The sequence below is a fragment of the Raphanus sativus genome, chromosome 6 (assembly GCF_000801105.2).
Source record: "Raphanus sativus cultivar WK10039 chromosome 6, ASM80110v3, whole genome shotgun sequence".
Taxonomy (NCBI): Eukaryota; Viridiplantae; Streptophyta; class Magnoliopsida; order Brassicales; family Brassicaceae; genus Raphanus; species Raphanus sativus.
The window spans coordinates 35,473,530-35,487,657 of record NC_079516.1 but is presented as its reverse complement, the minus strand read 5'-3'; the positions used below and the strand labels follow the sequence as shown (position 1 = coordinate 35,487,657).

Below are 14,128 nucleotides of genomic sequence, written 5' to 3'. Positions count from 1 at the left end.
ACAACAATATATATTTTCCATTTTACTACATTCTGTAGAAAATAGGCCCAATTTCCAGTTCTGGCCCAGTGTAAAAATCCCAACAAGAAGTCCAGCAAGGCATTGTGACTTCCTTTTCCTGCAAGGAACTAAGATGTGTTATTGTCAATTGAAAAAAGGAAAATAACATAATGACGGTGGTGGTGGTGATGTGAGTATAAATAAAGGAGGTGATCTGAACTATTGAAGCATCCGAAAAACAAAGAGCTAGACATAGAGAGATTAAGTTTTATTAGTAGAAAAGAGAAGGCGTTCTTTTGCTATCTTGTTATCTCTATTGTTGTTTTTACCAAACACTTTTCTCTTGAGTGAATAAAGATAGCTTTGGTATCTGATTTCTATCTAAGTTTAAAGCACTAAGCAAAGGTTTAAATCCTAACACATTCTTTGATATATATATATGTTCTTTCTTCCTCCATGGTCTCTTTCACACAATATCAATCATAATTGAAACAGAGATTGTAACGGAGATGGAGAGAAAACTGAAGAAAGAAGAGAAAGCTAGAGAAAAAGAGATGAAGAAACTAAAAGCTTTTGAGAAAACTAAGTTTGGCCAAGTGAAGTCGACCAAACCCAAACCACTCACCAACAAGAAGATCAACAAAGACGAAGAGAATCCTTCGGACACTCCTCTTGGCCAGAAGAAAAAGATGTCTTCACAGATGGCCAAGCAGTACAACCCTTCTGCTGTAGAGACATCGTAAGTTATACTCTCCCTAAAACCCTAATTATATTTCACCAGTTTTTGGATGGTTTTGTAACTCTGTTCTCTCTTGTTCAACAGATGGTATGAATGGTGGGAGAGATCTGAGTTCTTCAAAGCCGACGCAAAGAGTACCAAACCCAAGTTTATGATTCTTCTTCCTCCTCCCAACATTACAAGAGTCTTACACATTGGTCACGCGCTGACATGTTCGGTCCAGGACACACTCATACGTTGGAAAAGAATGTCTGGTTACAACGCACTGTGGCTCCCAGGGTTTGATCATGCAGGTATAGCTACACAGGACGTGGTCTACAAGCATCTCATGCGTGAGAAAGAGAAGACCAGTCACGACATTGGTCGTGAGGAGTTCTTGGAAGAAGCCTGGGAGTGGACACACAAGTACAGTGGCACCATAAAGACACAGCTGAGACGTTTGGGATCGTCTCTTGACTGGTCTCGTGAGTGTTTCACAATGGACGAGCAGAGATCAAAGGCTGTGGTTGAGGCCTTTGTGAGGCTACACAAGGAAAGTGTTATCTACAGAGGTGACCAGCTTGTTAACTGGGACTGTTTTTCAAGAACAGCTAGATCCGATGAAGAGATTGATTACGTTGAGATCAAAGGAAGAACGTTAAGGGAGGTTCATGGCTATGAGAAGCCTGTAGAGTTTGGTTTGATGACTTCGTTTGCTTACCCTCTAGAGGACGGATCAGGAGATGTTGTTGTGTCCACTACTAGAGTGGAGACAATGCTCGGTGATACCGCCATCGCTCTTCATCCTGATGATGCAAGATACAAGCATCTTTATGGGAAGTTTGCTGTGCATCCATTCAAGGGGAGGAAGCTACCAATCGTCTGTGATGCAGACCTTGTTGACCCGGAGCTTGGTACTGGTTGTGTTAAGATAACTCCAGCACATGAACAAAAAGACTACGAGCTTGGGAAGCTCCACCATCTGGAGTCTATAAACATATTCACCAATGATGGTAAGATCAATAAGAATGGTGGGTCTGAGTTCGAAGGGATGCAACGGTATGCGGCTCGTGAAGCTGTTGTGGAAGCTCTTCGTAGCAAAGGACTGTTGAGAGGTGTGGAAGAGAAAGACATGAGGATTGGGATTTGCTCAAGAAGTCATGATGTTGTTGAGCCTATGTTAAAGCCTCAGTGGTATGTGAGGTGCAGCACAATGGGAGAGGAGGCACTTGAAGCTGCTGATGACGGTAGACTCGAGATTATACCAAAGCAGTACTCAGCAGACTGGAGAAGATGGCTAGAGAACATGCATGACTGGTGCATCTCTAGGCAGATTCTATGGGGTCATAGGATCCCTGCTTGGTACGCTACTCTAGAAGAAGACCAGCTTAAGAAGTTTGGTACTTACATCGACCATTGGGTTGTTGCTAGAAACGAGGAAGAGGCTAGAGAAGAGGCTGCAAGTAAATTTGGTGGGAAGAAGTTGTTGGATCTCTCTCAAGATCCTGATGTGCTTGATACATGGTTCTCCTCAGGGCTCTTTCCTTTATCTGCTCTAGGATGGCCAGACCAGACAGAGGAACTCAAAACTTTCTATCCAGGTTCTGTTCTTGAGACTGGTCTTGACATTCTTTTCTTCTGGGTGGCTCGCATGGTTATGTTGTCTATGAAACTTAGTGATGGGGTTGTTCCTTTTAGTAAGGTTTATTTGCATCCCATGGTACGTGATGCACATGGGCGCAAGATGTCAAAGTCTCTTGGTAATGGTATTGATCCGCTTGAAGTCATTAACGGTGAGACTCTAGCTGGTCTTCATGCCAGGTTAGAGAAAGGTAACTTGGATCCCAAGGAGCTTGTTCTTGCCAAGGAGGGGCTAGAGTGTGGTATCCCTGAGTGTGGTGCTGATGCTCTTCGGTTTGCTTTGGTTACTTACACTGCTCAGTCTTATAACATAAACATGGATGTCCAAAGAGTTGTTTGCTATCGCCAATGGTGTAATAAGCTGTGGAATGCAGTCAGGTTTGCAATGATGAAGCTTGGAGATGACTATAAACCTCCTGTGAAAACTCTCTGCCCTGGATCCATGCCTTTTAGCTGCAAATGGATTCTTTCCGTATTGAACAAGGCAGTGGCAAAGACTGTGGAGTCGTTGAATGCTTTTGAGTTTGCTGATGCAGCTAATACTGTTTACTCTTGGTGGCAGTATCAGTTTTGTGATGTGTTTATTGAGGCAATCAAGCCTTGCTTTTCTGCTGAAAACTCTGATAAGACACACGCACAAGATGCTCTATGGGTTTGTCTGGAGACTGGCTTGAGACTTCTGCATCCGTTTATGCCTTTTGTTACGGAAGAGCTGTGGCAAAGGTTGCCTTCACCGCAGGGTTTTGAACGGCCGGCATCTATCATGATATGTGAGTACCCATCTCTCATTGAGAAGTGGACAAACGAGAAGGTGGAAGATGAAATGGAGATGGTGATGGCGACAGTGAAGACTCTTAGGACACTGAGAGCTGCGGAGTCGTTAGAGAGACAGAGGAATCAAAGGTTACATGCGTTTGCTCTGTGTGGAAACGCATCAACGCTAGAGATTGTGCAGTCTCATGAGCTGGTGATCAGAACTCTTGCAAATCTTTCATCTTTTGAGGTTATGTTGAAGGGAGAAGACAGAGCAGCTCAATCTGGAAGTGAATGAGAACCTCAAAGTGTATCTCAAAGTGGATGGAGGAGCTATAGACAAAGAAGCTGAACGTGAGAAAATGAGAAACAAGATTGAAGAAATTCAAAAACAAAAGGAGAAGTTGCAGAAGTTCATGGACGTGAGTTGGTATGAAGAGAAGGTTCCTACAAATGTAAAGGAGGAGAATGCAAGGAAGCTTGAGAAGCTTCTTCAAGAGTTGGATTTTATTTCAGGAGAGTTGAATCTATAGCTTAGTAGACTTTCTTTTTTCTTTTTCCAGTCCTAAGTTTATTACGTTTCAGAATTATGCTAATCAATGAGCTTATTCTCATGACTTTGTTGTGAGAAGATTCTGACTACAATTGTTTAGTGACTTTTCAAAAGAAGTTCAAATGTTATAATGCAGATGATCAAACTTGGTACCTCCACCAACTCCAAGAATTCAACCTATGTACTTTCGTTTATAGTCTTAATGTAATAATAAGACTTATGTTAAACTGTTAAGACAAGTTTCATTCATGATATAGATATAGTCTAAAGCGAAGGACTAAGATCAATACAAGCCTTGACGCAGCCATGGAGGACTCGGCAGCCTCCATTGTTATCTTTTCCCCCTCGCTAATCTGACTCTCACTGGGGCTAGATGAGTTAGCTAAGTTCTGTATTCTGAGATCATCGCTTGACCGTTCGATGCTACCTATCTTCTATAAGGTTTATTGATCTCTCCCATGTACGCAAAGATTAGTGGTACAAAGGTGAAGCTTGAACTCGTAATAATTTTTCTCGTTTGCTAATTACGTTGCACCTTTTTCACAATTCTACGTCGATCGTTCTATATATACCCAGTTAATTTCCATTGTACTAAGAATGTTGAACAATGAAAGTTACATATTTTCACAGAATATTGATAGTTACATTCATGGTCTCCCAAAATGTTGAAGGCTTTTTCTTCTTAGGAAGCCGTAAACTAACGAAATATAAGTTATTCATCGTTGTGAATAAGGATGTTGCCTCGTATATAGTTATAATCTGGGTTTGGATTTAACTATTAAAATACAATTTAAATTTGATCATATATTGTCATGTTGCCGTTCTCTATTTGGTTCAATCTTCAATGCATGTAAGTTTTTTTTTTGTCATCTATGAATTATCATTCAACTTAAACATTCAACTTAAACGGAAGTACCATCGTTACATGACAAAGGTCGGCAAGAGTCGCAACTCTTCCAAAAACCATAGCTGGCGATTTCACATATCGAACATCCGAGAGACCCAAATTAAAAACATAAAAGAAACATTACTCTAGAGACTAACACAAAAGAAATGACTTGAAATATTTAAAAGATCAAGGAACTCAAACCAAACTCTATAACAGCACCAGGTCGGCAATCATAACCAAAAACCTGAAGACCCTTGAACTTAGAAACAGAGACTTGAGAAGACCACAATCCATCACAGGTCACAACCACAACCTCACGAGAAACAAATCGGCAGGAACAATCAAAAACCAAGGCGCAAACGGAGCCAATAACAACCACTACCGTGTCTGCACTAAGACCACAGGCAACCCAAGAGAGAAAAGGCACAAGATCGAACCTTGAAATTCCAAACGGGGAAAACGTCTAAAAGGATCAGCAGTTCTTGCACGCGGACCCGCGTGTACCCAAACTCAACCATCTACGAAGCAAGAGAGTGGTCACGTCCTCGCAAGAGAAGAGCCGAAGGTCGAACCCATTGCTTCGTCTTGATACCTCACACCATAGAGAAGAAGCAAGTAGATGCCTACACAACAGATTACCATCCAAGAGACGAACCCAACAAAAGAGACCTTGACAAACACAGATTACCAACTCGACCTTCAAGTTACCTTTCCAGAGTTATAATGTGTTATAGTCTTTGGAGATGTTTTTTCTTTTTTTAAATTCTTTGTTTGTAAAATGAAGCTTCGACCAACGTCAAACCATGGATCGGACAGCAAATATAGATGACGCGTATGCATATCTTAGGACCGTGAAGGATAATTTTTATAATGATTGTGACAAATATGACAAATTTCTTGTTATTAATATTCATCGTTTGTGTAAAATTGTAACCTTTGATAGGGTAACACTATAATTTTTAAGAGCTAACTAGATTATGATCCGTCCTTTGAAAGGATTCATATATTTTTTGTTTTTTTTTTAAATTTAATTTTTATATTTGTATTTTTCTTTGTAATCATATTTATGTTTTTTTAAACCATATTTGTGTATAAATCTTAATAAAATCTATTATATAAAATAACAGCAATTTAAAAGTTGACCCGACATGCTTTTTGTTTTTTATAATCATATATTTCTGTACCCGTTTTTTTGTAGTAATCATATTTGTCTATTTTAGATTTTGACTTGCGGATATAATATTAGTTTATAATTTTTTTCTGTAAATATGTAACATTTTATGTAATTTTTTCGTATATGTTAATATGGTCTGTAGCAGATTAAAATGATAATTTGCTTGAATAGTAACTAGAGTTTAATCCGTTTTAGTGGTAGAAAATAATTTAATTAAATGAAAATATTTTCAAAAGTAAGTAGGTTAATTTACCAATCTAATATAATTTATCATATTTAATTTATATAATACTTTTATTTTAAATTAAAGAGGTAATAACAAAATTTATAAAAATATTATATATTATATTTTTTTGTTTATAATAAAACTTAATTAATATGAATTTAAAATAATAATAAATTATTAATTATGAAATTATTTGATGATTTATTTAATTTTAAAAAAAAATTCAGAAGATTTTGTTAGATTATCTCTTAACAGATTTTGTTATAACTAAAATAAAATTTAAATTTATAGTTAGAACTATATATAATTAAACTTTATTGATTATTATGTCATATTATATTATGTAACTAATAAAATAGACCTACTATGACTTTTGTATAGTAGATAAAAAAAGTGACTCTATATTGTATGAAACTGTCCACTTTGACACAAGTGTCCGAAATTAAGGAAATCAAATGGAAAATTATAAATACAATTAGATATGATATATAAAAAGAATAATAAATAATCTATTACACTACTAAAAGGAAGATATGGAGCTCTATGAGAGCAGCCACATCACTTAATTTAATCGGCCAATAGAAAATAAGATCATCTGCCACGTTGGACAGATGGAGGTAAACAGGTTTCGCGTTGTGTTGGGCTGTTAAGTCTCTTACTCTTCGTCTTCTCCGAACGACGACTCTCATCAATCAATACAGTCCTTTACTTCCAATCAATACATTCATAATGATTTCGTTTCGCCTCCCTCTTCTCCTCCTTCTTTATATACAGTTCCTCTTTCGCTTTTTCCAAACCAAACTCTAGATCTCCTCCAACCTCAATCCATGGCGATGAAACCAAATGGATTAGCGAAACACCATGGCGTTTCATTTTTAATCCTTCATCTTGATTTCAATTACCAAAACACCATCGCAGGTTAGTGTTTTCAATGGGAAAAGGTGTGAATCTTAGGAATTGTTCTATGGGGATGATGAATAATTATATATCTTTTGATGTGTGTTTTAAAAGTGATCTGATAATAAGCTTGATTCAAATTATCTAACACCAATTGCTTTCTAGGGTTTATAACGATTGCTTTCAAAGTTATATCTATCCACATTTTTATATTAGATTCCTAATCTCTTTTGGACGTATTGTACAGTCAATCACTATTCAATGCCTTGAAACACTTTTACATGGCCTTGGACTTATAAACTGTGATTTGAAACCTCAGAACATATTGGTCAAAAGCTACAGCAGATGTGAATTGGTTGCAGCTGTTTCGAGACAGAGTACATATTCTACTATGTCCAGTCGCGGTCATATAGAGCACCAGAAGTAATTTTTGGGACTGGAACTCTTGGATGGCTTTGTTATCTCTCATCAGTAACTATTTTTCTCATTTCCTTTCCTCAGTATATCAATGTTTTTCTTTCATTTTTGACAGAAGCATGCATTTTCTTTTTCTTCTTCTGGTCAATCAGTTTCTTTGTCTTTATTTGTAAAGGATGGCGTGGTATATTATAGTTTGTATTGCAGGTGTGAATGGAGATTATGGTGGTGCTTGAGTAAATGAAGAGTGAGTTTCTATATGTTTTCCCAATTTTCATCTCTTTTGGTAATAATAAGATGGTTGAGCTTTGGTTTTAAGATGTTCCATTGCAGTCAACTCCCGAGCCAAACTGAGAATACCTGCAGAGGAAGGATGGTTGAGCTTTGGTCGTGATCTGGGATATAGACTCAAGTAATTTGACTTGGCGATATCTATGGACCTGGTCGCTGTCGACCTCTGCTTGTGCATATTATTGTATAAAAAGGGTTTTAAAACTGATCATCAAAAGGAATGCTTCTTGCTCCAGTGAGATCTTGAATGTTGAGCATTTGAAGCATGCATGTGTTTAGACAACGTATTGCACTAGCACTATTTCACAAAGTAACTGATCACATGATAAGGCGAGCGTAAGTTTTTGAAAGTTGGTTCTGTTCTTGCAGGAAGCACATACAGGAAAAAGGGAAATATGGGGATGCCGTGATTCCTGTGGCAAGGCGTTAAGGAGACTTAAAGTCGAAGCTACCACTATGCAGCCTCAATTGTTACAAGGTTATTTTAGGAGAAGATGCAACAACCTTTGATTTGTTGCTAATTACTTTAACATATTTTATCAAAAAGTAGCATTAACACGTAATTGTTTTTTACATGCCCAAATCTTTGTCAACCAGAGAAGGAACTCAATTGATATGTTTTTTTCTTTTGGTTTTCACTAAAAAAAAAGACAACTATTTTTTCATTGAAAATTTATTGGCATCAATAAACCTTTCAGTTCACATTGAATGTACCTCCGCCTGACGTGATCTCATAAGATTTTCAAAGAATTAAGAGTATATGAACAACACATAAGATTGTAAAATATGCTAAACTATTGAAAATGCTCATATACAATTTTTGAAACACCAAAAAAAATGATAGATCATCATCTTGATCTAATACTTTAAACTTATCAAGATTAAAAATATTATTTCAAAATAAAAATGAAAGTCAATATAAGGTAAAAAAAAATGAAAAATTGTTATTAATTGATATACATACTAAATATTTGAAAAGCAACAAAAATGAACAAAAATTAAAATTAAATCTTATCTAACAAATGCAAAAGAAGGCAATTTTTTTAAAAAATATGTATGTATCAAGAAAATGTAAATCATATAGAAAGATAAAATAACAAATTATAATCAAAAATTTATATCTACACGTTTTATTTTCCAATAGGTAGTATATATTTGATTTTTTTTTGAAAATTAGTAGAAATAGTTAGGTTAAAAATATAAAGAAATAACTTGATATGATATTCTTTGGAAGAGAAACAAAAAAAAACTAAGCAATATTATCAATATAAAATAAAAAATAAAAAATAAACTCAAATGAATATATTATTTTAAGAAACTTAACTTAATATCTATGATATCTCTTTAAAATTTTATATCAAAATATCATAATAAAAATATGTCATAAAGTATTTTTAAATCATTAAAAACATATTTATCCAAATAAGATAGATAATTAATAAAAATAGATTACTAATGAATTATAAAATATAATTAATTTGAAATTTTGTATACAGAATTTTCCCATTTAAAAATTATTGGCACCAACTAGAGATAATGGGGACAGATAATCATATATTTTATTTCACAAGATTATAAAATAAAATTAAACAATTGGAATATTTATCTCTTTTTCTACTGAATCCTTTTTACTTAGTTTTTAACAATTTTACAATTGATTTTATAAACAAATACCTGAGATAAGATTTTCACTGCTGGAAGAAATATATTGTTTAAATATAATTTATTTTCTACTTTTTCCATTAAAAAGAATTAATAAATATTTTTATTTATCACCATTTAAATTTTAGTTGCCTCTATTACATATTGTTTTCTACGTACATAAATTTAGTCAACTACAATTCAACATGTTATAAAAATTAATCACATAAGTTTATTTGACAAAACTAAATGTCAGTGATACTATGCACTAATCCAAAATATATAAAGGTAAAAAACATCATTTATTATGTACTAAAAACTCTGCTAATTTCCAAAATTCATACAAATTATTACTCGCTTCAACACCAACACCATTTTATTTCAACACCATAATTGGTATTATACAAAAGTTCAAAAGGATAAATAAACTAATTAATCTTCATACTTATATGAAGATAATGCTAAATATTTAAGCTTCATCCGTCAAAAGTTTATAAATTAAACTAAAAGAAAATAACAAGCAAAACCTATCACCAACCTCTTTTTTATAGCTGTTTAATTCACATCACTATTTTACACTAATACATAATTTAAATAGAGAAATAGTTTACATAATCCGCGGACCACAAATCTAGTACTTAATTAAAAGGAATATATAGTTGGACTTGGACTATATCAATATGTTATGTTACTAATTTAATAGAATAGATTAGTTATAAATACAATCTTTATCGTAGGATTGATAGGACTTACTGCATAACAGAAGTGAGAGAACTATTTAAAGGACATCAAGATATAATTTCAGGTTTCAATAAAATTTTGCTAGAGTGATTGGAGATCTATTGTGGCCCAACTTAGAGGGTCCTTGATGTGTTACCATCCATCATTTTCATTTTGGGATCTGAACCGACTTTGGTTTAGATTTGTTCCAAGTCGAATATGTTCTTTCTTCATAAAGGAATCATGTTTTGGATTTAACCATTAAGGCTTTAATAAAATAGGTTCTAAGATCTTTGATGTATCCAACCTTTAATGTTGGTAAAGTACATGGAGTTTTCAGAATGAAGTTGATGTCAATGTTTGATTTGATTTGTTTATTGTCTAGTTTCACAACAACAACAACAACAACAAAAAGAAAAAAAATTCTGTTATGTTTTTTGAGTAAGTTGCTTAAGGAATGAAATTAAAACATTTCTGCACTTCAAGAAAAGCTAACTTTGAATTATGAATAAAAACTTGTTGAGGTTTTGAAAACGAATTAACAGATTTGGATGGTGACAAATAGGCTCAGTGATTAAAAATGATCTCAAACTCGAAAAATCTGGCGCTCATAACCTTTTTCTTTTTAATGTCAAATGTAGACATCGAATGAAGTTTTAAAGGAACTGAACTACATGATCTTTTCAAAATATAAAGCAGGAAACTGCCTGAGCTTTCTCTATCATAACCAAAATGTAACGCCTTGACCGTCCACGGTTAATGGGCCGTTCACGTCCGCTTTCTCGGCCCGTGGATCTCATCCTATTCGACGGTCGGTCCGTTAATTTTTCCAAAGCTCTAGAGTCTTGTCCAGTGACACTTCAATCACCACATGACATTTTTCCGTACTTTGGTCTCACTTATACGATATCGCGAATCACTTTCCGTTAGATCACTCATCCTTTCAGTACTTTAACCCAAACACGTTTAACTCTGGAATTTTAAACGGATGTGCGACAGAAAAAATAAATCAACTTTGGTAACATAGGTAATCAAATCAATTCTCTTAGACTTTTTCACCTATCAGAACAGGATGTTACACAAAAAGTATAATATGCAGCATATTATACTTTTTGTGTGTGTGTTTAAAATTGCTACCTGTTTGTTGTTGTCTGTTTGTTGTTGTCTATGTTATTAAGTCGGTGAATGAACAAGTTTATATCATCGTCCAAGATTCTTACGTGGTTTGTAACCATACAAACCACGTAAGAATCTTGGACGATGATATAAAAAAAAGCAACTCAAACTTGTTCATTCACCGACTTAATAACATAGACAACAACAAACAGGTAGCAACTCTCCACCTGTTGATTTCACCAGATATATGCAAATTTCAAACTAAGTTCTACTGAGTCCAACAGTAAACAACATGATTTGTCACTTTGTTGTCTCGACAGCAAAGTTAAAAAAAAAAAACACACACACACACACACAAATTTGACTTTTTAGGTATGTTTTGTGGAAATGACCATTAAAGGCTTTGACTTTCTCATAGAGGAGGAACGCTTCTTTACATAACTTCCCTTCACTCCAACAAACCAAAAAAAAAAAAAAGAAAGTTGCGATCTCTGAACAAAGAAGAAAAGATCCAAAAACCAAATCGGGAGGAGATGGCGTTATCACGACTCTCTCTACGATCCAACCCTTTCCTCAAACCCTCGACCACCTCCATCCGCCGCCACGTCTCCACAGACACAACCCCAATCACAATCGAAACCGCCGTCCCCTTCGAATCCCACCTCTGCGACGCTCCCTCCCGCTCCGTCGTTACCTCCTCCTCCGAGATCCTCTCCTTCTTCCGCGACATGGCACGCATGAGGCGCACGGAGATCGCCGCCGACTCCCTCTACAAGGCCAAGATGATCCGCGGCTTCTGCCACCTCTACGACGGCCAGGAGGCTTTAGCCGTCGGGATGGAGGCGGCGATCACCAAAAAGGACGCGATCATCACGTCGTACAGGGACCACTGCACGTTCCTGGGGCGAGGAGGGGAGCTCGTTGAGGCGTTCTCGGAGCTGATGGGGAGGAAGAGAGGGTGCTCCAACGGGAAAGGAGGGTCCATGCATTTTTACAAGAAGGACGCGTGTTTCTACGGCGGGCATGGGATCGTTGGCGCGCAGATTCCGTTGGGGTGTGGTTTGGCTTTCGCTCAGAAGTATTCTAAAGAGGAGTTTGTGACTTTTGCTTTGTATGGGGATGGTGCTGCGAATCAGGGGCAGTTGTTTGAGGCTTTGAATATTGCTGCTCTTTGGGATTTGCCTGCCATTCTTGTTTGCGAGAATAACCACTGTGAGTGTTCTTCTTTTGGTTTGTTTTTGTGTTTTTTTTTTTTTTGATAAAGTTTGAGTCTTTGATTGAGTTTTGGTTTTTGGTGTGTTAGATGGGATGGGGACTGCTACATGGAGGTCGGCTAAGTCTCCTGCTTATTTTAAGCGTGGGGATTATGTTCCTGGCTTGAAGGTGAGTCTCAATCTCTCATCTTGAGTGTTTCTGATGTTTTACTGATATTAGACTTGTGATTAAATATTATGTGTTTGGATTATGAGGAGTATCAATGGCGTTTGTCTCCAAAATGTCTCTTATATCTTTTGTTGTCAGTGTGTGTTTATAGTTTAGACAAAATGTATTATGTATCCTTTGTTTTTCTGATTGGTGAGAGAGAGTGTGTGGGTGTGACCTTTAAGCTAACTAGTGTAGTAACTATCCTATGGTTTGTGTAGGTGGATGGTATGGATGCACTGGCTGTGAAACAGGCATGCAAGTTCGCCAAGGAGCATGCTCTCAAGAATGGACCTATTGTAAGTTTGCTTCATGCTCTCTACAAGTATTGCAACTTCACTCCTTTGTTTTCAATCTTTGCTTCTCTGAAATTGAACTTAATCAATATGACTCTGGGAATATATATTTGATTCTTTTAATCGATAGTGATTTGACCAATAAACCGTTGCTATTATGTGTGCAGGTCCTTGAGATGGACACCTATAGATACCACGGCCACTCGATGTCTGACCCAGGAAGTACCTACCGTACACGTGACGAAGTCTCCGGAGTGAGACAGGTTAGTTCTTTGTTTCATTTGTAAGTATATTTGCCCCAAAACGTCAAAAATTTCATTAAGTTCTTCATTGGTGGGGTACCTTTAGGTGCGTGACCCTATTGAAAGGGTGCGGAAGTTGCTCTTATCTTATGACATAGCTACAGAAAAGGAGCTTAAGGTACTTTCTTTCGTCTCTACCTTTCCATCCTCTTCCAGACAAACAGAGTTTTTTTAAAAAATGACAATTATCTCTTTGACTTGAAAAGGACATGGAGAAAGAGGTGAGGAAAGAAGTAGATGATGCTGTAGCTCAGGCCAAGGTAAATCTAATCTCATGACTCTTTCTACATTTATCTTTGTTATCGAAAGCATTTCTACAAATCCCTATTCGTTAAACTTTGTTTCAGGAGAGCCCTGTACCAGAGCCATCTGAGCTATTCACAAACATGTACGTGAAAGACTGCGGAGTTGAGGTACTCTATACTTCCCCACATCTTTAAACATTGTAGGTCTTTGCAAATATACGAATAAATCTAAAGATTTATGCAATTTTCTTCATTGCAATGTGCAGTCATTTGGAGCAGACAGAAAAGAACTCAAAGTCACACTTACATGAAACCTTGATCCATAGGAGATGAAGGTTCTCAATAAATGCATACAACAATTCTTGAGTCTTGCTACCAAAATTATTTCTGGTTTTCATTTTCATTTCAAGTGTAAAGCCATTGCTTTCTGCTAAAGCTTTTTTGCCATTTTTATACACACTTCTACAGTATTGTTACTGACACGAAGTAATAAGCTACGGACATCAGTTTTTCCTCTGTGTGAGAAATGATAAGAGAAGCAAGAAGAGAGCAGTTCATAAAATATCTCCTCTTCTTTGTATGTATTAAAAAGGATCGTGATGTGTGAGTTCAAAAAAATCATCAAGAACCCGTGTTTAATATCGTCATCTACAACTACAAATGACATATTTATAGTTAAAATAGATAAATTGAGAGAAGAACCAACTTCGTCGTCGGTAGCAATAAAGCTACTTGAATAGTCTCATCATCTCCGCTTCTACTACAAGTCCCCTTCTCATTTCCCAATAACACTTACCAAGTCCTTTTGGACCGGTAAACTCAATGAC

At 36.1% G+C, this 14,128-nt stretch overlaps 1 protein-coding gene, 1 long non-coding RNA gene and 1 pseudogene across 5 annotated transcripts; all 3 read left to right on the top strand.

The window, feature by feature from the left end:
* Positions 1–439: 439 nt before the first annotated feature.
* On the top strand, positions 440–3,790 carry LOC108809818 (valine--tRNA ligase, mitochondrial 1-like; annotated as a pseudogene).
* Positions 3,791–6,544: 2,754 nt separating this feature from the next.
* Positions 6,545–8,186, top strand: LOC108809733 (uncharacterized). Of its 4 annotated transcripts, none has more exons than XR_001942884.2 (4): positions 6,545–6,872; positions 7,171–7,515; positions 7,588–7,843; positions 7,929–8,186. It is a non-coding gene; the product is annotated as an uncharacterized LOC108809733 (long non-coding RNA). The 4 variants fall into 4 exon arrangements; XR_008935499.1 differs by having other exon boundaries at positions 6,546–6,872; positions 7,171–7,322; positions 7,476–7,843; XR_001942883.2 differs by having other exon boundaries at positions 6,548–6,872; positions 7,602–7,843.
* A 3,295-nt stretch (positions 8,187–11,481) lies between these two features.
* LOC108805636 (pyruvate dehydrogenase E1 component subunit alpha-2, mitochondrial) lies at positions 11,482–13,814 on the top strand. The gene is made up of 8 exons (XM_018577564.2): positions 11,482–12,248; positions 12,340–12,419; positions 12,680–12,757; positions 12,922–13,017; positions 13,103–13,174; positions 13,263–13,316; positions 13,404–13,469; positions 13,568–13,814. The coding sequence occupies exons 1-8, from the start codon at positions 11,570–11,572 to the stop codon at positions 13,610–13,612; spliced, it is 1,170 nt and encodes a 389-aa protein (XP_018433066.1). The 5' UTR covers positions 11,482–11,569; the 3' UTR covers positions 13,613–13,814.
* The last annotated feature ends 314 nt before the right edge of the window (positions 13,815–14,128 follow it).